Raw genomic sequence first — 24,621 nt, forward strand, 5'->3', positions numbered from 1 at the left:
GCTCAGGAGGATGTGAAGATGTTGTGCCTACATCCACGTAGGGAAATGACACAGACAATGGGGCTGAGTGCCCTGTTGCTTCGCTTCAGGATGCACGTGTAGAATGGCAGGAGAGAAGAGAGAAAGGAGCTCCTTCCGACCAGGGAGTCCGGGGAAGGCACCCCAAAGGAGGAAGCCTGTGATCTGGGCCACACAGTAAAGAAGGGAGGGTAGGGTGGGTGGGGACATCGGGAGCCTCGGTCTCTAATTGGCACCTTCAAGTGCATTTCACCAAGATTCCCTGGGCCTCTACTGCCAGAAACAGACTGTCAAAAATCGGATTGCTCGCTCTTACCCTGCCTGAAGCAGAACCTCCAGTCCCCATTAGTGAACGTCTTACACGTGTTCATCGTTCAGTGAACTCCTGTGCTATAGGCCTACCACTGCTTCATCTCCCCTGATCCATCTGCTGGCCCTGGGACCTTGGAATAGCCTGAGGTGGTCCATGCTGAGGTCCCAGGCAGCCAGCCTCTGCACCCAAAGTTCATAGCTTTGTAGTGAAACAGCTCTTCAACTCCTCCGGACACCCCTCTCTCAACCAAGAACTGTGAAAAATATGTCTATAGCCAGATTGGGTAGACAGCCCCAATTTTGTCTTAAAAATCTTTCCCCCTTGGTGAGGCTCTGCCCCTGGTCCATCCCACTCAGCCTGGTTCTGTACTCAGGATGATGTGTTCCCTGGCAATGGACCCCATTCTTGAGAATCTCCACAATACAGGAGACATTCATTCATGTACTATTTATTCATTCACTCACTTGACAACAGTTCAGTGAGTGCCTCTCAGAGTTAGAGTCTGTGGGGATTGAGGAAGGAGGTGGGGCAGGTTTTGAAAGGCAGGTTTAAGTCAGTCTAAGGGAATAGAATTTCATTCCGAAGATTTTTGAGCAAGTGTCCCCAAGAGGTGATTTTGACCAAACTGTCTAATGACTGTGCCCAGGCTGGATGAGGTGGTGGAATTGGGGGCAGGGAAACCAGCTACAACTTCTTGGAACTGTCCAGGCTGAATTACTGCAGACGAAAACGTGCTTTGGCAGGGACACTCATTCAATGTTCATTGGGAAGCTGCTCCCTGCTAGGAACATGGTAGGCGCTGGGAAGACAACAGTCCATAAGGCAGCCTCTGGGCTGAGAGGCCCCCAGGACAGTGAAGAACATGGCTCTACAGCCAGGTCGCCTCTCCGTGCTGCAGAGCCCAAGAAAGGGCCTTTCTTCAAAAGGTTGAGCCTCCTCCACCTAGGACTCCAGAGGGTCCTGGGCGGGGCGGTAGCATTCCACATACAATGGCCTGGACGTGCAAAAGGCTCAGAAAATTCCCAAAGCAGGAACTTCAGTGAGGCTGGAGCACAGCCTGTGATAGGGGATGAGGGGTAGGGATGGTGACTGAGGCAAGAGAGCAGGGCAGACCCTACGGTGCAGAGGAGCATGGCTGGGGTCCAGGAGGGACGGGAGGAGGTGTGTCTGAGGCCAGTGACATTAAAGGATCACCTGCCTCCATGCCACTGACTAATGAGAAGGTACAGTCAGAGAGATGGGAGGAGAGCTAGAGGACAGCGCCTTGATGGTAACTAAGGCTGAAAAGCCAGTTAGGACAAGGTCTGATCAGATTATTCAACTTGCTTGGTTCGGTGATATGCAGTGAACTAAGTGAGCATTTCTGTTATCCTGGTGGAGATGGAAGCTCCATTATAACGGTCCAGTCTTAAATGGTAAGGAAGGGTAGAGGTTTTCCACTGGCTAAAACCCTCGAGGCCTCTTGATCATGGAGGTAGTTGGGAGTTGGCAATTATGATGGATCATATTTTCTGCCAAGTAGTTGAGATGGGGTCGGTGTTTCAGAGGAGGTTGAATTTAGTTTGGATAATGAAATTGGTGCTTCCTGCCAGAAGTGAAATGTGTACCTCCCTAACAATGAGAAGCTGCTGACCTAGATATCCTGATACTGGAGAAATCAGAAGAAGGCCTGCAGAGCAGGAAGAGAGACAGCGGTGGAGCAGGTTTCTCTCCAGAGCCTGGAGGTTGGAAGCTCTGGCAGAAACAACTTGAGAGCAGTGGAAAAAAAAGATCAGAAAACCCCAGGAAGCTCCCTGCCCTGGAGTGATAGGAGACCTTTTTTGTGAACAGAAGCTAAAAGGGCAGCTCAAAATCACCATGTTTGGGAACAAGGCTCCGTTATATCCAGACTCATGTTCAAAACAACACCCGGCCCTCCGTGCCGAGTACTAGGCAGACCACAGCAGTGAGAGGGTGGGTGTACCCACAGCTGAGGCCCTTTTACTGGGGGCCCAGCTTCTCCCTGTTCATTCAAGGGTGGGTGGACTGGGCCAAACCACGCCCTTCTTGTTCCCTTCTGGGTTGACATCTCCTTCCTGCTCTTTGTTGCCTACTTCTTTATGCCACCAAGACAGGGAAAGGATCTGATGCCAATTTTCCTATTTACTGACCGGTGGATTACACTGGAGAATGCTTCCTCCACCAGCCAGCCATCTGTGCGATCAAACTTATTCTTGAATTCAGCAAATATTTGACAGTACGCAGGGCCATCTACATTTGTGCTAGATGCTACAGAAAACAAGAAAACAAATCCGAGGCCCTGATGTTTAGGCTTTAGTAGGCTTGTACGCTTGGCTTTCATTGGTTACCTATCCAGCACCCACTGCCCCTCTGATTTTGCTTTGGAAAACCACCCCATGTAGAGCAACCACATGGTCTTAATGGGACTGACCCTGCCCCCAGCTCCAGAATAGGTAATCTCATGCTCTTGCTACATGGGCAGGCTCCAGCCACTCAATGTGTGGTTTCCTCTGACCACTGTGATTAATTCAGGATGGTCAACTTTGGCCTCACCACATGGCTTGCAGGATGTTAAGTTTCTCGACAAGGGACTGAATCTGGGCCCATGGCAGTGAAAGTGCCAAGTCCTAACTACTGGACCACCAGGGAACTCCCAAAGGTTTATTCTTTTTGATATGAATGAGCAAGGGAATATGTAACTTCAGGGGCTGCTTTCATCCATCTCATAGCCATGAGATAGGACAGTCTTAGAAGACAGACACATGGAGAGGGCAGAGCTGAGAGAATTAGAGAAAGGGAAACAGTGTCCTGGTCAAACCATACATGGGCTTTTGTCCTACCACTGTACTGTTTTCAGTTATGTGACCTAGTAATTCCCTGTATCTTTTTGAGACAATGTTTCTTACCATAGAAAGCATCTAATTGATACTGCTTAAGACATACATTAATAAAACACAGGAAGTAACAAATGCCATAAAAGAAAATGAGAAGAAAATACTATGAATTCAGAGGAAGAATACTTGAAATGAGGGGATTAATAAAGACTCTATGGAGGTGACATGAGCTGAGCTTTATTTAATTGTAACAGTTATCAATTGTTAGTGTCTTACTATATCCAGGCCTTGGGCTAGCATTCTTCATGCACTGTCTCCTTTAATCCTCAAAACCACCCTATGAAGTGGTTACTTTTTATGAAATGAGACTGACATTTGTTCTTTCTTCCAGAATAAAGCACTTCAATTTCCAGCTAAGCACATGACCACCTGTAATAAAGATTTCATTTCCCAGCCTCTCTTGAGGTATGGCTACAAGACAAAATTCAGGCCACAGAGATTAAGCACAACTGTATGGACTTCCAGGTTTTCTTAAAGTTAGGGGCAAGCCTCTTATGCTTTCCTGCTTTCTGCTGGCTGGGATGCCAAGGTCATGGCAGGAGGCCAAGCAGCCATCCTGGATAGTGAGGAAGCCACATGCTGAGGATGGTAGCAAAGAGCCTGCGTCCCCTGACCATGTTGAGAAGGCTCCCTGCCCAACCTGGGTCTGCCTACCTTGATTGCTTTTGAGAAAGAAAACTTCTATCTCGCAATAAGCCAGAAAGAACATTTTGCATTTTCTTTCACACAGAGCTGAATCGAGGTCAGACTGATCCATTAATATTATCTCCATTTACAGAAATGAGGGGGAAAGCTTACCCAGTTATAGCCAGTGTAAGCCAGGATTCAAACGCACTTCTGATTCCTTACATCAGGGTTCCAACCCTCACCCAGACTGCCTTGAGAAGTACATAGGATTTGTACAGAAGTGGGTAGAAGGCCTTGCATTTTTCTTACAGACAACCCAAGATTTTCTATGGTGGCGAGGATAATTTAAGACAGGGAATGATTCTGGCTTTTATTTTATTCCTGAATTGGCACAGTCTCCCCTCAAATTCCCACAGCAGGTCTTTGGAACCAATCACCACGGCTGCTCCCCCTCTGAGGCTACTGGGAAGACAGTGATTTGGCTCCTCGTTGCCCAAGGTAAACGTGTGCTGGGAACACAACCCAATCACCTCTCCTCCATCTAGGAAAGTCATGTAGGTCAGAAGATAGCAACTGCTTAGGTTGGCACTTGGCATCAGTCTGAGCTTTGATGCTGTGACTCAGGCAGAAAAATGAAATTATCAGGGAAAAACAAGGAAGGGCAGGTCAGGGATTCTGAAATACTCCTCAGCAACTCCAGAGCAAAGCTGCAAGACTGCCTTTTGCTTTAGATGTTATGAACTACTACAGTATGGTTCAAAGTGTTCTCCTTTAGCAGATGAAGACCATCATGGTAAAAGTACAATGTATGTTATGAAGTTCAATATACTGTCCAAATGTACAGCAAGTCGTGGGAACATTACTGAACTGAATTAATTACACACGTGATTACTGAGGAAGATGCTTCAGGACAACTTGGGAAAACTGTCTATTTACAACTGGCAAAACAACAACTAACCATGAACTTGGTCTCTCTAAGACGAGGCCTGCTTTCAGGAGACCTTAGGGGGTTGAGTTCCGTGCTGGAAAAGGCTCTAAAGGACTGTTAGTCTACCGAATCTGCTCTGGAATCCCATGTGCGCAGGATCTGAACAAATTGCTGTGTGCCAATGGGAAGATTCAGATCCTTCAGCAGATAAGCAAAGAAATCATACTTCAGAGCATCCTGGTTTCTGAGGTTAAGAAGCTCAGGTGCTCACTGCCTTGGTGCATACACGCTCACATGCACACACACACCCCTAAGGGTATAAGACAAGTTTATACAGATTCAGTGGTCTAGAACTGCACTGTCCAAATATGGATAGAGCCACTAGCCACAGGTGGCTAGTGAGCATTTGAAATGTGGCTAGTATGAATTGAGATGAGCTCTACGTGTAAAATGCAATTTGTAGTGTACAAAGATTTCATACAGAAGGGTAAAATACCTCCATAATTTTTTATATTGACTATATTAAAATGATACTATTTGGGATATACTGGGTTTGAACAAATGTGTCATTAAAATAAATTACACCTCTTTCTTTCTACTTTATGTGGCTACCAGAAAAGTTTAAAGTACATGGGTAGCTCACATTATATTTCTGTTGGACTAGAAATACTGGACAGTTCTGGCCTAAAAACCTTCATTTAGACTGAGTGTCACTTAACTTCTTTGGACTAAGTATCACTTAACTTCTTTGGAAGTAAAATGTCATGTTAGATAATAGCATAAACTCCCACCAGGAAAATCCTCACCTCCCTCCTTCCAGCTATTTACTACGTACAGTGTGCAAAGTGGCAATCTGCCAGGTGGCTCATGTTCCCACAGGGTCAGCAGAGGCCTGGCTCTCCCACCAGTCTTCGCAGGCTCTCCCACACCCTCTCTTAACCTCTCTCCACCCAACCCCCAAGTGCTCAGCTCTCGCGGGCAGCCTCCCACAGCTCAGTAGGCACACCCAACACTGCCCTTCGGGTGTGCTCTTCTGCCCTCTGCTCCCACCGCTCCCTCTTCCTGGGGGACATCCTTCACGCGCATGACCTCATCCCTCCTCCTGTGACTCGTCCTTGCAACTTCACAGAAATTCAGGGGATTCAGACGCTACTTTCCAGCCCCTATATCTCTCAGTTACTTTAAGCACTTTAAGTCAAACTCTGAAGGAAGAATCTATGTACTTTTAAAGAATAAGAGAAGGGACCGACTACAGTTCAAACTCACAACCTGCCAAATTCCGCGAATGGTTAGTGTGTACTGGGAGGGAGGGGTCAAGACCACACTTTGTGTGGTCTGCGTATTTACAAAAACTGTTAAAATAAAAATTGAGTAATCTGGGTTTTATCTCTTTTTATTTTCGAGGCTCTCCCTCAGAGGAGGGTAGTAAATAATGAAACATCCCAAACATTTGAAAAGAGAAGGCCCAAAATGACACAAAATTAGGCAAATTTGGTCATGAAGAAAGAAAGAATAGAGGCTCTCAATCTGGGACACACAGATGCAGGTCTGAATCCCTGAAAGTATGGGCAAGGTTCTGAGACTGTGTGTATATAAACATTTTGAGAAAAGAGTCTGTAGTTTTCATCATATTTCAAAGGGTCTGAGACTCACATAAGGACTACTGCCATAGGTCTTAAGCATGAAATGCAATGAAATTATGAGGTAAAGAAAGGTTATCTATTTACATGATAAATATTTTTAAGACACCAGCGAGTATATGCTTGCAGTCATTAAGTCCATTACAGTGCACATCTGTTAACTCTGTGTATCTTCACAGTGTGATCTTCACCACAACTTGCAAAGTGTAACCATTCAGTGCCTTCTGCTTCATTCTGTTCAGTTTTTCCATTACAGTTCTTCCAGCATAATTTTTTGATAGCAAGTGTATGACTTTGGCTAAAACAAAGATAGAGAAATCATGAAATGAATGTATGTTATGACTATGAAATATTTTTCTGGGGGCTCACCTGCATATTAATTCAGTTAGTATGCTCTTTCCTATTAGTGTTGTTAACATAAATAGAAGTCAAAACCTGAACATCTAAATGTACAGATTTTTAAATATCACTAATATTTTAGCAATTTTATGTTAGCCTTGAAAACATTTTACTTACTGACCAAGGACACCACCAAAAAGAGCAAGACATAGACAATGCATTTATGTCAAATTTTGCTTTTACCATCAATTTTAACTATCAAAATCAGTCTTTCAGGTAACATTACTAAATGTGTTTCTTTTCTAAAGAATTCCAACTGTGCAACATATTCTAAATTATTTGATCTTCTGACATCCCTGTAACTTGAATGGACACTTACTCTCATTATTTACTGCTGGGTAAGGAAAGATAGTGAAAGATTTAATAAACTACCCAGTGTAAGAACCTTGGTCTCCAATGTGACCTGTAGCTGCACGACCCTGGGCAAGATGTTCGTATTAACACACTCCCCCCTGCCCCCATGGCTGACCTAGGATGCTACCAAACATAGATTATTAATAAATCTCTATGAAATATAATATCTTCTATAAATTTAACCTGCAAACTAGTCCTCCAAACCCAAACGGAGTAAGGTGAATAAGGTGCAAGTTTTAAAGCAGTAAACACTGAAAATAATATCTGAGCTCACAAATTATACTTGCAGACTCTGAGAAGCCCTGTCACCAACGCACTCTCAGGATCAAAAGAATGAAGTACAGCCTCGAAGTGATGAAACACATTTAAAAAAATCAGCACACCAGAACCTAAGTCACCAAATGACTGTGAGCCCTTGCAAGTGGCCACTCTAGAAGGGTCCACACTTTCCAACAATGCTGCTGTGCCTCAGTGTTTCCTGAAATTCTCCTAAAGGAAATGCTTCCACACAGACTACGACCTGAGTATTCTCAATGAGAGTTCATCTTCCTTTGAGGATGAATTTGATTACTGAAAGAAGTCAAAAGTCACCTGGATATGAACTTACAAACAAGATGAAGGTTAAGCTAAAAAAAAAAAAAAGTGAATGGTCAAAATGAGGAAAACTTTATATAAAAGGTATCATAATTGGTTTTCTTGCATCACTAGTAGGCTAGTTTTAAACACAGTTCCTAAAGAGAAGTTCCAAAAATATTTTAAGTAACAGCAACATCACTGGGATCTCATTTGTTCTGGATTAATATTAAAGTTCTCTCGTTTCATTAAAAGAATGATTTGAAGTAGTGACATCACTGAAACAAGTATATATATAGACTAGTATATATATAGTACTTTGCTTCCCAGAGGAGTTACTTTTAGGGACAGCACTTATTTGGCTATATATGCTTTGAAGATGGTATGTTTCATTTCTTTTCTTTTTTGGTAATGTTCTTTAAATCCAGCGTGTTAACAGATCACATTTAGAAGACTGGGAGTTTGGGGAGGCAACCTAGAAGGCAGTGTTTGCTTATATTACCTTCGTTTATATTTCATTATCAGCAAAATCTTTCATTTGAAAAGTACTTGTAATCTGATAAGTGTAATATTAGCAATCCAAATAATATAAGGTAAGCCAGGAATTAGTTCTTGCAAATCCAAAGTCACCACAATGACTAAAAAAATTTTTAATGAAAAACTCAAATTCTGTACCTATCCCCTCCTGCCCATACTTTCTGAGGGGCTTCTTGCCACTGTTCCACATTCGGGCCACAGAAGTGGTCTGGGTACTAGGCAGAGGCAGAGCAAGCATCATGGGAAGGGCAAAGTGAAAGGAGGGAAAAGAAGAGGGGAGGCCAGGAAGAGAGGAAATTTCAAATGCCTGAAACATGGAATTTCATTGGATACCTCTCTCTTCAGTAAGCCAATAGCATGAACTGTTTCAACAGCTAAACCCAGCATCAGAGAGGTGGGAGAGAACCCATGAGGACAGCAGTAATAAAGCAGATCTCATTTTAAATACATTTAAATAAATACAATTATCATGAGCATTAACATGCTTTGCCGGTAAGGAGACAAACTCCCCTGGAAGGTATATCTTGTACAATATGTCTCTCGGCATCAAGTCAATGACCTTCCTCGTGATGCTGTTGTTTGGAATTGTATTTGAAGTTATATTTTGGATAGTTTAAATACATGAAGGTTGAAGAATCCTAAAAAAAGTCTAACACAGAATGACATTAATGACTTTTTGAAAGTTTAGTCATTTTTAATTAATGAAATGGGTAAAGAAGTAGATTAAAAAGTGTTCCCTGCTGTCTAAGCAGGTGGATAAAGAGGAGGCTGTAAACAGCAGGTGCTCTGAGCCAGCTCAGGTGGCAAAGGCGCCCAGGGCACAAGGCTCAGGACCACTTACTCTGCCTGAAGGCTGGTCACAGGGCTTTGAGGGGTATGAGGGGTACTTGATGGTTTACTCCATTTCAGGATGTGAGCTGAAGTGTTCGTGTTCAAACACGAGATTCGGCTACCAAACACAATCTACAATATTTCCAAAAAACCACCAACATTTTGAATTAAATTTTACTAAGATTCTACTTAGTCAAATTCTGAAACTCATCATTATGAAAATCACTTTCATCTCCAATGCACTGTCTGTAAACACAGTATCATGCAAACAAGCAATTTGGTCAAATAAACTTTTAAAAAACAAGTGCAATATAGTAACAAACGTCAATTTCAAGAGACTGTCACAAAACACAGAGGTACAAATTAGCAGTAAGCACCATGAACAGATTTATGTTTCTCTCCATGCAAATGTGACATAAGATTTGCTGCTAAAGACTCCATGGTATCTATCTAATCTGATGGAAGCAAAAATAGGAAGGAAATACCTTTGACTTGTTTCTACACAGTGCCTCCAGTCATTTATTTCTGGAACTTGATCAGTCTTTTTCCAAGAATATAAACAAATCTTCCCACACTCTAATCCTACTGCAACAATGTATCTGTTTTTAAGGGAAGGGAAAGACAGTGATTAATTTAGCATGAACTTCTGTTATCTCAGTAGTTCTTCAGTGCTCCCAACTGTCTCTGGCTTACAAAGGACTCTGTTTAAAATTCGGGCCCAGGATCCAGTGTGCTGCTCTACTGTGTGCTCACAGAGCCTTCTCTCCATCGAGGATGCTCACAGTTTTACCTCTGCCCTCTGCTGGCAAGGCCCATGAGCCAGGGTTTCCCTGGCTGGCAGAAGAGACCCTTGTTCTACCGAAGATACTTGTTACAGACAAAGCACCACAGTCCTAAATTTGGTGAAATAAGAACCTTTGAGCCACACTCCCAATCTCTATTTCACCACATTGAATATCATCAAGCTATATCAATTTAGCAATTCTTATGAGGGGAGTTCCCTGGTGGTCCAGTGTTTGGGGCTCTGAGCTTCCAGTGTGGGGTGGCCTGGGTTTGATCCCTGGTCTGGGAACTAGGATCCCACAAGCCATGCGGCACAGCTAAACAAACAAATAAATAAATAGGGGTTGATCAGAAAGATAAAATGCTGTTAAAAACAAAAAAGAAATCCTATGAGAAACATAAGCATTATTAAAAAAAAATAGTTAACTTGGAAGCTAAGAGAACCCAAAGATGAAAGTATAAGAGAGCTACACATTGAGAATCTAAGTGGTCTTCTTAAAGAAAACATAAGATGAAGCCCCACACAGAGACTGACCGTTGGGAAAGGTTAAGTACTGGGCAGACACCGACGGCAGTCACAGCTCCGCCCACGTCCAGAACGGAGGAGCAGGGGCCGATGCTGTGCTCAATGGAGTCATCGCTGGAGTCGCACTCACCCCAGACAACCACCTAACACAGACAGATCAAACTCTGTAAAACTTTCTCTTTGCAAGGTTTCTAGCAATGCATCAGAGCGTTTCAATGGCATAGAGGACACTGATATTTTAAAAAATGCATCATTTTCATTTGTGTTCCAGGACTCCTGAGCATTTCAAGCATCATAGAGAAACCACCATGTAGCAGATACATGTCTCTGAGACCTCAACTACCCAACTGTGCTGGTCCAAAGATGACTGTCCCCGCCCAGAGACCAGGGGTGTTTAGCTTGCTCTTTACACTCAGGAAACCAGTTCTGATCCAGTGAGATTCTGTCCACCACGTCCTCAAGGTGCTCGTGCACCACCCCAGAAATTACCACAAAATGCATGAAACCAACCAAGTCCCTGGCTCTTCTTCTACACCACCCACTGCTCATGGAATCAGCTCAGCTCACTCGGGAGGCCCTAACCTTGATGATACACCACATAAGAAATGGGGCTTTCCTGGAAGCTCATGCCTCAAAAGGGTGTGAATGGTCACAAAGAAATGGAGAGGGAAGTGAAAACGCAGGACCAAAGCAAGATTCTGAGCAGAGGGCTCTGCCCAAGCAAGCAGGAGTGCATTTCTGAGACTGCATGGCAGATGATGCTTTGTCCATTTCAGCCTTGACCTAAGTGTGACAGCCACAGCTGGACCATCTGCTACCAGGCCTGACTGTGGAAGGCAGAAGCAGTCCTGCTGCCTGAACAGCTAGCAGAGTAGGAAAACAAATGCTGGGGAAGAAATGAATAGGCAAATGACAGAAGTAAAGGTCTGAGAGAAAGCACTTCAGAGGCTAACATTTCAGTGTTTCATTGAGTGACAACATGCTGTGTTAGTCCTCTGCTTCTGTACCTTGTACCATGACTGTGACTGGAGAGGGCAGGAGAGGAGAGGAAACGCTCAAGTGCCTCAGCACCTCTGGTCTGCAGGAAGTGCAGATAAAGGAAAGGATGCTTTAAAGAGCATAAAAACAGAGGAAAGACCAGAGGCCAGGGGAACATTTCCCAGAGAACAAGGGCAAGGGTCACGGTCAAGAACCTACTGCTAGCTAACTTGTTCTGATTTTTTTCACAGCTCGTGACACACACAGGCACACACCCCGCCTCCTCCGATGAATGAAAAGGTAATAATCATTCATTATAGAAAGAATTTTAAATTCACAAAAGTACAAAAAAGAAAAGCAGAAACTGTCTTTCCCTATGTCCCTCCTTCCTCTCCTGCTCTCCTACTTTCTTAGTCTTGACCCATTTCATTTACTACTTTTCTCCTACTGGGGCCATCTGATAGCCATGTGTCTGAAGGGCCTACTTCTCTTATTTGCTATTTCAGAGACATGTATTTATAGAATTTAACAAGTATGAAAAGCCTTTTTATGTATGCATATGAAAAACAGAGAAGGAAATACATAAACTGATTTTTTAAAGATGTATCAGAAAATTAGGATTATGTGTTTTTTATCCAAACACACCTGTAATATTATTTTACATTTGAAAAAATATTAAGTTAAAAAAAATTACCTTTTTGTCCCGACTTCCAGTGAAGAAATACTTTCCATCAGGACTCCAATCACAAGACCAAATAATTCTACTGTGCACAGCAGTGATTTTGTTAGTGAAGGCAAAGAGACTGAAAACTGGGTCTGAAAGAAACACATATGCACTAGTGGAGAAAGTGGAGAAAGCTGTTTTTTACCTGTTAGAAAGCTATGTTTAAATGCCATATACAACATGTAATTTAACAATCAATTTATATACACAGACTTTTACAACCGACCAAGGCCAGGCAGCTGATCCCTCACCAGAAGGCTATGTGCATACAATTATTTTTCTAGTAGGAAATGCTTTTATACTGACTAGTCACTCTCTAGTGACTGATGACAAACATCTTCTGGACACTTAACTAAAAGTTCAATTTATGCTTATGGAAGAAGCCTGATGAAATTTAAACTTACTCAGAAAGTAGCCAGATCTGTGTATTAAGCTATGGAAAAAAAAGACTAATGAACCCTTAAATAACGTAAGAGAAAAAAAAAACGAACTTAAAAAAAATCTCTTCCCTTGCAATATTTTAAGTGTATGGTAACTAACTTCTAGCCCTCATAGGGACTAAACCTAAAAGACATAACTGTGTATGGAGGGTAGACTAATGTATCTATTAATCCACAATTCATAAAGATATAACAAATTAAAGGATTTGTTATTAGTATAATATCACTTTAACTTTTTTTTTGTGTGGTGGAGCACAGGCTCCGGACGCGCAGGCTCAGCGGCCATGGCTCACGGGCCCAGCCGCTCCGCGGCATGTGGGATCCTCCCGGACCGGGGCACGAACCCGTGTCCCCTGCATCGGCAGGCAGACTCTCAACCACTGCGCCACCAGGGAAGCCCTAACTTTTTTAAAAAAGTAAAAGTTGCATGTTAGGAAATCACTAGTTGCAAACGAAATCAGTCTGTTACAACAAATACTGCTCAGCATGTGTCATAGTCCCTGGTATTCTCTAAAACACAAAAAACCCAAAGGACTAAAAATATCATAAGATCAAATTGCAGTAGGTTTTATCAATGGAAAAATTAAAAACAGGATTAAACAACACAAAGTACTTTAAACGCTCTGTAGATTTTACCTACTCAATGAAACTGGAAGAATAAGAATAGGCTACTGCTGCAATCACACGAAGCTTTTTTTTCCTTTTCCTTTTTTTTTTTTTTTCCCAATTTATGCCAGATCCAAAGTAGAATGCAGGTTGGTGTGTTAACATCTTGCCCAGGGGTCATGTTATTCACAAATGGATGCCTAAAACATTCCTCCCAATTATCACTGTGACAGAGGTGGGTAGGTGAATGGTAAAGACAATGGTCCTTCTGAGTTTCATAATTTAACTGTATATTCATTATTCCTCTCCCATAAAATCCTCAGTATATATCATCCATTTGGTTTTATGGTGGCATTCTGTAACCATCTGCGAAATCCAAATTTTCTACATGTAGATTTTTATGTTTCTTTAACTGAGATGTCTGAATACATATCATCCTTACAAGGAAGGTCAAGTCTTCCTCAGTTATCACAAAACTTTGAAAGACTCACAACAACCAGACTCTGCCTTTCACCCTGTTATCATTTCTGTTTCTCTTTACACAATAGCTGCTCAAAGTAGGTAAATGGACATAACTGTTTCACTAATAATCTTCTCAACCAGGAGCTGTTTTACCTAACTCAGGTGAGATTGTATCCTGCCTTTTCCACAGTGACCAGGTCCGATCTCTGGAAACAGCTAGTAAGAACTTGTCATCAGGAGAGAAGGCCATCTGCGTGACAGTCAAACTGTGGAAAATTAAATTCTGCACCTGTTTCCAAGATGCAGTGTTCCAAAGAATGATAGCTGCATGTTCTTTCTTAGCTGCCTATAGGACAGAGATGAAACAATAAAGCAATTAAAGTAAAATAAACTGAAGACATTTTTCAAAATAATATATTGTTTCTATGGTGTTTTTAATGTATCTGTGTAAAAAAAAACCACAACTTCTGAGAAAATACTATAAATATTATAAGCAGGTGTAAGCTCTGAGAAGAGACAGACTGGAATTAGAAATGATGAACAATTAGAGACTGGTACTGAAATCAGAATTTTAAAAATTGAGTTATATTTAACATACAATATTGTATTAGTTTCAGGTGTATGACATAGTGGTTCAATATTTTTATACATTATGAAATGATTACCACAGTAAGTCTAGTTACTATCCATCATCATACAAAGTTGTTACCATATTATTGACTATATCCCCTATGGGTACCTTAATCCCTGTGACTTATTTATTTTATAACTGAAAGTTTATACCTCTCAAACCCCTACTTCGGTCATCCCTCCACCCCGCCGAAAACACCCTGTCTATTCCCTGTACCTATGAATCTGTTTCTGTTTTGTTTGTTCATTTGTTTTGTTTTTTAGATTCCACATATAAATGAAATAATTTGGTGTTTGTCTTTCTCTAACTTATTTACTCATTTCACTTAGCATAATACCCTCCAGGTCCATCCATGTTGCCACAAATGGCAAGATTTCATTGTTTTTTTTTTTTTTTTTTTTACAGCTGAGTAATATTCCATCTCTCTCTCTCTCTCTCTCTCTCTCTCACACACACACACACACACACACACACACACACCCCAACCCTTCCTTATCCATTCCTCTATCAATGGGCACTTAGGTTGCTTCCATACCTTGGCTATTGTAAATAATGTTACAATGAACATAGAGGTACATATATCTTTATAAATTAATGTTTTCATTTCCTTTGGATAAAAAGCCAAAAGAAGAAGTACTGGATCATATGGTATAGTTCTATTTTTAATTTTTTGAGGAACCTCCATACTACTCTAATATTTTACAAGAAGAATACTTCTGTGTATTAACAGTGTAATTAGTAGTTTAGAAACTTTCACTTCCGGTCAATATGGAGTAACAGGGACCAGATTTACTCTCTTGTATGAAAAAAACTATAAGATCAGACAAAATACACGAAATAATGGCACTCCAAAATATTAGATATCTGGCAACAAAGAACAGTGATACCTAAAAGACAAAACGAATCACAGAGTAGGAAAAAAAGAAAAAAAAAAAAAAAAAACAATCACTGAACTCTATGACAATGTCAAGCAGCCAAATATAGGTATAACTATGGTCTGCAAAAGGATAAGAAAAAAATACTTAAAAAGATAATGGCCAAAAAATTTCCAAATTCAATGAAAACAATAAACCTACAGATCTAAGACGTTCAATAAAACCCAAGCACAAGAAACACGAAGAAAACTATACCAACAGTAATCAAATTGTTTAAAACCAGTGAAAAATATAAAATTGCAGTTGGAGGAAAAAAAACCCATTACTAAGTAACAAAGAAAAATGACAGTGGGCTTCTCATCCAAAACAATGGAAGTCAGAGGAAAATGGAGCAACATTTTTAAAGTACCTAAGGGGAAACCAACAATTCTTTAGCCACCACTAATACTGTTAAAAAATGAAGGAGAGTTAGATCCTTTTCAGACAGGCAAAATGCTGAAAAAATTCCTGACCAGCAGAACTGCATTATGAGGAATGTTAAGAACATCCTGTAGGTAGCAGGAAAATAATATCTGACGGAAAAAATTTTTTATTATTTAAATCTTTTTAGGGATAATTAACTGTTAAAGCATAAATAATATTGTGGGATTTCTGTGAAGCAGTAAAATGTACAAAAACAATACCACAAAGTAGAAGGAAATGAAAGTATACTTATGTTCTCATACACAAATACTGCAATATTACTTGATGGTAAACTGTGGTAAATTAAAGATATATAGTATAAAATGTGAAACCAATAAAATAACAGAGTTATATCTACTAAACAAAACAAAAGAAATAAAATGGAATCATAAAAAGGAATCACTGAATCCAAAATAAGTATAATGGATCAAAGAACAGATAGATCAAATAGAAAGCAAATAGCAAGATGATAGGAGTTAATCTATCATATCAATTATTACATCAAATGCAAATGATCTAATAAGCACCCCTATTAAAATGAAAGATTATCAAGATGAGAAAAACAGCAAGACCCAAGTATATGCTGTCTCCAAGAAACCCACTTGAAATAAAAGGAAACAAACAGCTTAAAATAAAATGATGGAAAAAGATACATAATTCAAGCACTACTCAAAGGAAACCTGGAGTGGCTATACTAACATCAGAGAAAGTAGACTTCAGAGCAGAAAATATTACCAGAAGTAAAGAGGTTCATTGCATAATAATAAACTAGTCAGTTAATCAAGAGAAAATAACAATCATAAATGTTTAGGATCTAACAACAGAACTTCAAAATACATAAAGTACAAACTGAAGGAACTATAAGGATTAAAAGACAAGTCCACAATTATAGTCAGAAATTTCAAAATGCCATTCACGATAGAACCAAAGGAATAAAGAAGATAATACTGTCAGCCAATGTAATTCATATTTTCAGAACACTCAACCCAAAAGAAACAGAATCCAAATTTTTCTCAAAAGAACATGGAAATTTACCAAGATTAAATTTCAAAGGATTGAAGTCATACTATGTTTTCTGAACAAAATAAACTTAAATTAGAATCAATAACAGAAAGATATCTGAAAAACACTCAGTATATGGAAACTAAAACATTTCAAAATAACCTAAGTTAAAAAATAAAATCAAAGGGAAATTAGAAAGTGTTTTTAATTGAATGAAAATGAAAACGCAACGTATCAAAATTTGCAGAATGCCTCAAAAGCAATACTTAGAGGAAAACTTATAGCACTTACCACCTATATTAGAAAGAAAGATCTAGAATTAATGACTTCAGTTTTAACCTTATTAGAGACAGAAAAAGAAATGAGGACTTCCCTGGTAGTGCAGTGGTTAAGAATCTGCCTGCCAATGCAGGGGACACAGTTCAAGCCCTGGTCCGGAAGGATCCCACATGCTGCGGAGCAACTAAACCCGTGTGCCACAACTACTGAGTCTGTGCTCTACAGCCTGTGAGCCACAAATACTGAGCCCACATGCCACAACAACTGAAGCCTGTGCACCTAGAGCCTGTGCTCCGCAACAAGAGAAGCCACGACAGTGAGAAGCCAGCGCACCACAATGAAGTGTAGCTTCCGTTTGTCACAACTAGAGAAAGCCCGCACACAGCAACGAAGACCCAATGCAGCCAAAAGTAAATCAAAATAAATTAAATAAATAAACCAAAAGCTTGTTCTCTGAAAATATTAATAAAGTCATAAACTCATTAATTTCCTGGTCAATTCCCAGAATTCTCTCCCACCAAAAAAAATAAAATAAAATAAGAGGGTATGAGAGAGAAGAGACAAATTGCCAATAGCAGGAATAAGAAAGGTAACATCACTAGGGATTCTTGAGGTAATAAAAGGATCAAAAGGGTATATACTATGAACAACTTTATGCCAATAAATATGACAAATCAGATAAAAGGGACAAATTTCCTGAAAGACACAAACCATCAAAGTACACCCACAAAAAATTAGATACCTTGAATGAAATAGCTCTGTATCTATTTTTAAAATTATAGGTAGTTAAAAACTTTCCCACAAAGATAACTCAAGGTCAATTTGCTTCACTGGGAAATTCTACCAAATATTTAAAAAAGGAAATACCAATTCTTCACAACCTCTTCCAGATAATTACAAAGGAGGAAATATTTCTATGAGGCTAATATTACTGTGATACCAAAACCAGATGAAGCCATTACAAGGAAAGAAAACTACACAGCAATGTCTCTCACATACTATATATGAAAGTTTCAAACAAAATTTTAGCAAATTGAATCCAACAAGATATAAAAATATAAGAAATCATCAACAAAATGAAAAGGCAACCTACTGAGTGGGAGAAAATGTTTGTAAATCATCTGATAAGGGGTTAATATAAAAACTATATATAGGGCTTCCCTGGTGGCGCAGTGGTTGAGAGTCCGCCTGCCAATTCAGGGGAAGCGGGTTCGTGCCCCGGTCCAGGAAGGTCCCACATGCCGCGAAGCGGCTGGGCCCGTGAGCCATGGCCGCCGAGCCTGCGCGTCTGGAGCTTGTGCTCCGCAACGAGAGAGGCCCGTGAACTGCAAAAAAAAAAAAAAAAAAAAAAAAAAAGGGCTTCCCTGGTGGCGCAGTGGTTGAGAGTCTGCCTGCCGATGCAGGGGGCACGGGTTCGTGCCCTGGTCCAGGAAGATCCCGCATGCCGCGGAGCAGCTAGGCCCGTGAGCCATGGCCACTGGGCCTACGTGTCCGGAGCCACGGGAGAGGCCACAACAGTGAGAGGCCCGCATACCGCAAAAGAAAAAAAAAAACAAAAAACTATATAAAGAACACATACATCTGAATAGCAAAATATAAAATTAAATTTTAAAAAAATAGGCAAAGGATCTGAATAGACATTTTTCCAAAGAAGACATATACATGGCCAACAGAAACATGAAAAGATGCTCAACATCACTAATCATAAAGGTAATGCAAATCAAAACACAACGAGTTATCACCTTACACCCATTAGAATGGCTATCACCAAAAAGACAAGGAATAAGTGCTGGAGAGGATATGGGGAAAAGGGAACCCTGTGCCTTGCTGATGGAAACGTAAACTGGTGCAGCCACTAAGAAAAACATATGAAGGCTCCTCAAAAAATTAAAACTGGAATTAACATATGATCCAGCAATTCCACTTCTGGGTATTTACCCAAAGAAAATAAAAACACTAAATTGAAAAGATATGTGTACCCCCATGTTCACTGCAGCATTATTTATCACAGCCAACATATGGAAACAACCTAAGTGTCCATCAAATGGATAAAGAAAATGGATCAATGGATAAAGAAAACAGACAGACACACACGCGATGGTGGAAGAGTATTCAGCCATAAAAAAGAATGAAATATTTCCATTTGTGACAACATGGATAGACCTTGTGGGCATTATGCTAAGTGAAATAAGTCAGACAAAGACAAATACTGTACAATCTCACTTATAAGCAGAATCTAAAAACAGCAACAATAAAAAAAAACCCACCAAGCTCATAGACATACAGAGAATGGATTGGGAGATGCCAGAAGTCAAGATTGGGGGGTAGGTGAAATGGGTGAAGGGAGTCAAAACGTACAAACGTCCAGCTATAAATAACTAAGTCAGGGGGATGTAATATACAGCATGGTGATTATAGTTAATTTAATATTTCACTGCGTATTTGAAAGTTGCTGAAATCTTAAAAGTCCTCAGCACAAGGAAAAAATATTTCTTGTAACTATGTATGATGGTGGATGTTAGCTAGACTTATTGTGGTAATCACTTCACAATGTATACAAATATTGAATCATTATGTTGTACACCTGAAACTAATATAATCTTATATATGTCAGTTATACCTCAATAAAAATAATTGAAAAAAAATATATATATATATAATATAAGCATTTGGGGTTTGGTTCCAGGAATGCAAAGTTGGTTCATCATTTGAAAAATCAATCCATGTAATTCACCATATTAATAAACTAAAATGAGAAAAACATATGATCATGTTAAGAGATAAAGAAAAAACATTTGACAAAATCTAACATCCATTCCCGATAAAAACTCTCTGCAAACTAGGAACCGTAGGGAGATTTTGCAACCTGATAAAGAAGAGTCATAAAAAAAATCCACAGCAAACATAATCCTTAATGGACAAAAACTAAATATTTTGTTGCTGAGATGAGGAATAAGGTGAGGACTTCTGATGTTACAACGTCTAGTCAACATTAAGACAGCCATATGGGAAAGGAAGAGGTAAAATTTTCTTTATTCACAGGCAACATAAGCATCTATGTGGAAAATCCAATTATCTACAATAAAGCTATAAGAAGTAATAAGTTTAGCAAGTTGCAGGATAAAAGACTGATATACAAAAAGCAACTGCATTTCCTTATGTGAGCAATGAACAATCAGACATAAAATATATGAAATAAGGATAAATCTGACAAAATATGTGTGAAACCTGACACTGAAAAGTACAAAATATTCCTGATAATATTAAGATGTTAACACTGGGGAAAATTGGGTAGGAGGTATAATGGTATTCTAGGTACTATCTCTGCAACTTTCGTTAAATATAAAATTATTCCAAAATAAAAGGCTTACAAAAAAAGAAAAAAACCCTGAGAGAAATTAAAGATCTAAATAAATGAGAGGCATACTGCATTCATGTGTCAAGACTCAATATTGTTAAAATTCTTCCACAATTAATCTATAGATTCAATGCAGTCCCCATCAAAATTCCAGCACATACTTTTGTAGAAACTGTCAAGCTGATTATAAAATTCATGTGGAAAAGTAAAGAACCTAGAATAGCCAAAATACATTTGAAAAGTGAGAAGAGAGTTAGAAGACAATTACTTCCTGGTTTCAAGACACAGTATAGAAAGCTATAGTTGTTAAAAGAGACTGTGGCACTGGCATCAAAACAGGAAAGAAAAAAAAAAAAGATGAGTAGGACAAAATAAAGTCTAGAAAAGACCCAAACATATATGGACAGCTAATTTTGACAAAGATGCAAAAGGTATGAGGTGAAGGGATAGTCTTTTCAACAAATGATGATGGAACAATTAGATATCCACATGCAAAAAAAAATCAACTGTAATATATACTCCATACAACAGGAAGAATTAATAAAAGATGTATCATAGGTCTAAACACAAAACTTAAAATCTATAAAACTCCTAGAATAAAATGTGGCAGAAGATCTTGAGTCAGGCAAAGATTTCTTTCTTTCCTTTTACTTTTTTGGCCACTGCACAGCATGCGGGATCTTAGTTCCCTGACCAGGGATCAAACCCATGCCCCCTGCAGCGGGAGTGTGAAGTCTTAATCACTGGACCACCAGGGAAGTCCCAGGCAAAGATTTCTTAGATACTACATTAGAAGCACAAACACAATACAGAAAAAAATTGATAAATTAGACTTCACCATAACATACAACTTCTGCTCTTTGAAAAACATTGTTAGGAAAATGAAGGAAAAGTCACTGGGGAAAACTGCCTACATAGCATATATCTGATAAAGTAGTATCCAGTGTATATAAAGAACTTTTCAAAATTCAGTAATAAGAAAACAATACAATAAAGAACTGGGCAAAAGAACTGAACAGATACTTCATCAAAGAAGACATACAGTTGGAAAATTAGCACATGAAAAGCTGTTCAACATCATTAATCATTAAGGAAATGCAAATTACAGGCACAAGGAGATATTACAAACCTATCAGAATGGCTAATGTTAAAAAGATTGACAATACCATGCACTGGTGAGGGTGTGGCACAACTGGATCTCTCATATATTGCTAGTGGGATTGCAAAATGGTACAACCACTTTGGAAAATAGTTTGTCAATTTCTTAAAATTTTAAATATACATCTACCATATACCCAGCAATCCCACTCATATGTATTTACTCAAGAGAAATGAAAGCATATATCCATGCAAAGACTTGTATACAAATGTTCATAACTGCTTTATTAATAAAAGCCAAAAACTGGAAATCACCCAAATGTCCATTAATAAGTGAATGGATCAACAAACTGTATATCTGTAAAAGGGAAGACTATTCAGAAAAACAAATGAGCAACTGACACATGCAACAACATGGATTAATCTCAAATTATTATGCTAAATGAAAAAAGCCAGATGAAAAAGAGTACATACTATATGACTCCATTTATACAAAAATTTAGAAAATGTAAACTACTCTATCATGATAAAAAGCAGATTAGTGGTTTACTAGGGATGGGGCAGAGGAAATTTGAGGGGCTGATGGTATGTTCACTATCTTGATTGTAGTTATGATTTCACAGGTATAAACATATGTCAAAATTTATCAAATTGTTCACTTTCAACATGCAGTTGACAGCACGCTAATGACACCTAAATAAAGCAGCTAAAAATGTTAGTTTAAAAAAGAAATGCACATACTTGCTACAAGTGAGCCAACTAGAAAAGGAGAAAATAATAAATTATGTGATTGACAGTGCCCTAAGACACAAATTAGCTGCTCAGTAGAAGCACAGTTATTCTTGCTACTTATGCCCTATTCTTTCCAAAGGCCCTTGTAATTAACAGAAGGAAGTAGCACCCTCTCAGTACCACCCTCACAAAGAGGACAACAAACAAGGGGGGTGGGGCAGAAGGAGAACAACAATTATTTCTTAGGATGTCCCTCAATACAGGCCAGTAGCAAGAAACCACAGCAAGAGGAGGGACAAAGAACAAACATACCAAAAAACCCCCAAAACAAAAAAACCCCATAGGTGCCCATCCAGGTGGGCAGCTCTCATCATCATACTTAAAACAGATAAATAAATTAATTTTCTTGGTTAAAACCAGTAAATAAATTTTAGGAAACTTAGGGGAATGTGTAGGTCTCAGCCCTTTCACACAATCCTCCACAGTATATAGATAAATACTGAATAGCAAGTTCAAGATCATTCTCCCAGGCAGATGTCTGAGATGCACTATCCTGCAGTGTCACGTGCTGGTGGCTCACTGAGCTGGCCACCACCCTGCCTCACCCGTGGCAAGGGCCAAGGGACTCTACTCACTTAGGTCAGCACCCACAGTGTCCTCAAGAGATGGTCAGATGGCGTACATGGTGCGGGGTTTCACCTTCTCATTCCCCTGTGTCTCCAGGACTCCCATTACTAAAAATTTATGTTACCACATTTTTAGCTCTCATTTTAAGATATCTGATTAAACAGTTTCAGAGTAGGGGCATAAATCGGCTCAAACCAAGTATTTAAGAACAAAAATGTGCAGGTGAAACACATTTAAAAGGCAACTGCAAGCTTCTGATGGGACAGAATGGAAAAGAGACTGAGAAAGCAAGATTCAGAAGAATCAGGAACCTGTGGCCTTTCATGTCAAATTCTGCCTCCATCACTACTAAACTTGCAGGAGCCTGATGACTCAAATAACCTGTGACCAAGTAGAATAAAAAAGTAAAATGTCCTACCTTACAAGCTGAGGCAAGCAGTGTCTTTGAATTGCTACAAGCAACACAAAATATTTCATAACCATGTCCGTATCTAAAATTTAAAAAGAGAAAATGGATGACCCCTGTAAATAGGTAATCAGTAAATGTACCTATTCTTGTGCTGAAAAATTTTTAAATGAGAGAAGAAATCAATCTCTCCAGCTAACACACAGTTCTTTTAAGAAACACTGTACTTTTGTCTAGGCAAATATTTGGGGTAAAAGCAGAGACTGGAGAAAAATGCCAACTTCCTAGTAGTAATACAACTTATTCAAACAACTAGAATAAAATACAAGTTTTCACCCCCAGCCAGCCAGTACCATAAATAACAAACCATATAAAGGTCCTGATAGGGAAACACTGTAGGAAAAAAAAGACCAAGAGAATAACAAAACTTAAAACTTTTTTTAAAAAGGAAAAAAAATAGTGTTATGTCTCTTTACTTTAAAAATCAAGACCAATAAATCTAGTAAATATAATACATAGCAATATAAATATCTATGTGAAGTTTGATTTTCACCCCTTATGAAGGCCATCAAGAGATGTTTACAGCAGCAGGGAAAATGTAGGGAAGAGGAAAGCAAAGGAGAAAATCAAATTGGTTGGGAAGGGGGGATCACAAGTTACGATCAAATAAGACTAAAGAGCTAAGTACAATTTAACTTACAGTTTTTGAACTTCAGGCCACAAAGTATTTTGCAGAAGATGATCCTCAGTGGGAGGTTCTACAATAAATTTATAGCACTGTAATTAATTTTTCCACTTTCATGCAGATAAACAAATGAATTCTGCAGCACTTATTTAGGTCAGTGGTGACAGACCCCATACTATGTGTACTGTACTAATGTAATGATTCTAGCAAACCATCTTTTTGCCTTTTCTTACCAGTAAGTATGGAGGGTTGAAAGGCCACCTGGTGATATTCGAAACCAGTACTAGTTAACAGCTCCTCTTCATCAGAAGGCTGAGAAGCTATATCTCCTAGTTTAAAACAAACATCAACATCATGAATGTAGTCACCAACTTTATGTCTCTTGCACATGTCCCTATATTAAGGCCACAAGTTAGAAAATAGTGGTACCTGAAGGCAGTGTAATTCAACGCTGTATTCGCGTGATGGCAGAGCCAAGGGTATTTCCACTACTCTGGTATTTTCTAAATGTGCTCCTTAGAGCACTGGTCAATTCCATAAAGATTCCTTCCTTTTCCTTTGACCTAATGTTTCCCAAACTTTTTAAACTGTGGAACACATTTTTCAAGCTATCCACATTAGCATCTGTGGTTGTGAGTGCTCCACGAAATACACTTGGTAAAAGTAGCACCTATTTCAGGGTCTGCATGTTTACACAGAGTAGTTACCATGAAACAGCTGATAGAAAAGAGATGCATGTATTGTGATTTTTAAAAATAATAAATCACCTGTAACGAACATTAGGTACATAATATACAAATGTGTAACTAGGTTTTAAGCACCACTATAGGTTC

At 39.4% G+C, this 24,621-nt stretch overlaps 1 protein-coding gene across 2 annotated transcripts in view; it reads right to left on the reverse strand.

The window, feature by feature from the left end:
- Positions 1-6,155: 6,155 nt before the first annotated feature.
- ELP2 (elongator acetyltransferase complex subunit 2) overlaps positions 6,156-24,621 on the reverse strand; it is a 46,358-nt gene continuing 27,892 nt past the window's right edge. The window contains exons 15-22 of one of the 2 annotated variants that reach the window (XM_059041324.2): positions 24,022-24,117; positions 23,804-23,861; positions 23,116-23,188; positions 13,787-13,979; positions 12,096-12,217; positions 10,433-10,566; positions 9,600-9,713; positions 6,156-6,718 (exon numbers count right to left, since the gene is read on the reverse strand). In XM_059041324.2, coding sequence (XP_058897307.1) covers positions 6,562-6,718; positions 9,600-9,713; positions 10,433-10,566; positions 12,096-12,217; positions 13,787-13,979; positions 23,116-23,188; positions 23,804-23,861; positions 24,022-24,117 — 947 coding nt within the window. In that variant the 3' untranslated portion in view covers positions 6,156-6,561. The remainder of the gene's footprint in view (positions 6,719-9,599; positions 9,714-10,432; positions 10,567-12,095; positions 12,218-13,786; positions 13,980-23,115; positions 23,189-23,803; positions 23,862-24,021; positions 24,118-24,621) is intronic. The other variant, XR_010836965.1, reaches the window with a different exon arrangement.

This window comes from Kogia breviceps, chromosome 15 (genome assembly GCF_026419965.1).
Source record: "Kogia breviceps isolate mKogBre1 chromosome 15, mKogBre1 haplotype 1, whole genome shotgun sequence".
Lineage (NCBI taxonomy): Eukaryota > Metazoa > Chordata > Mammalia > Artiodactyla > Physeteridae > Kogia > Kogia breviceps.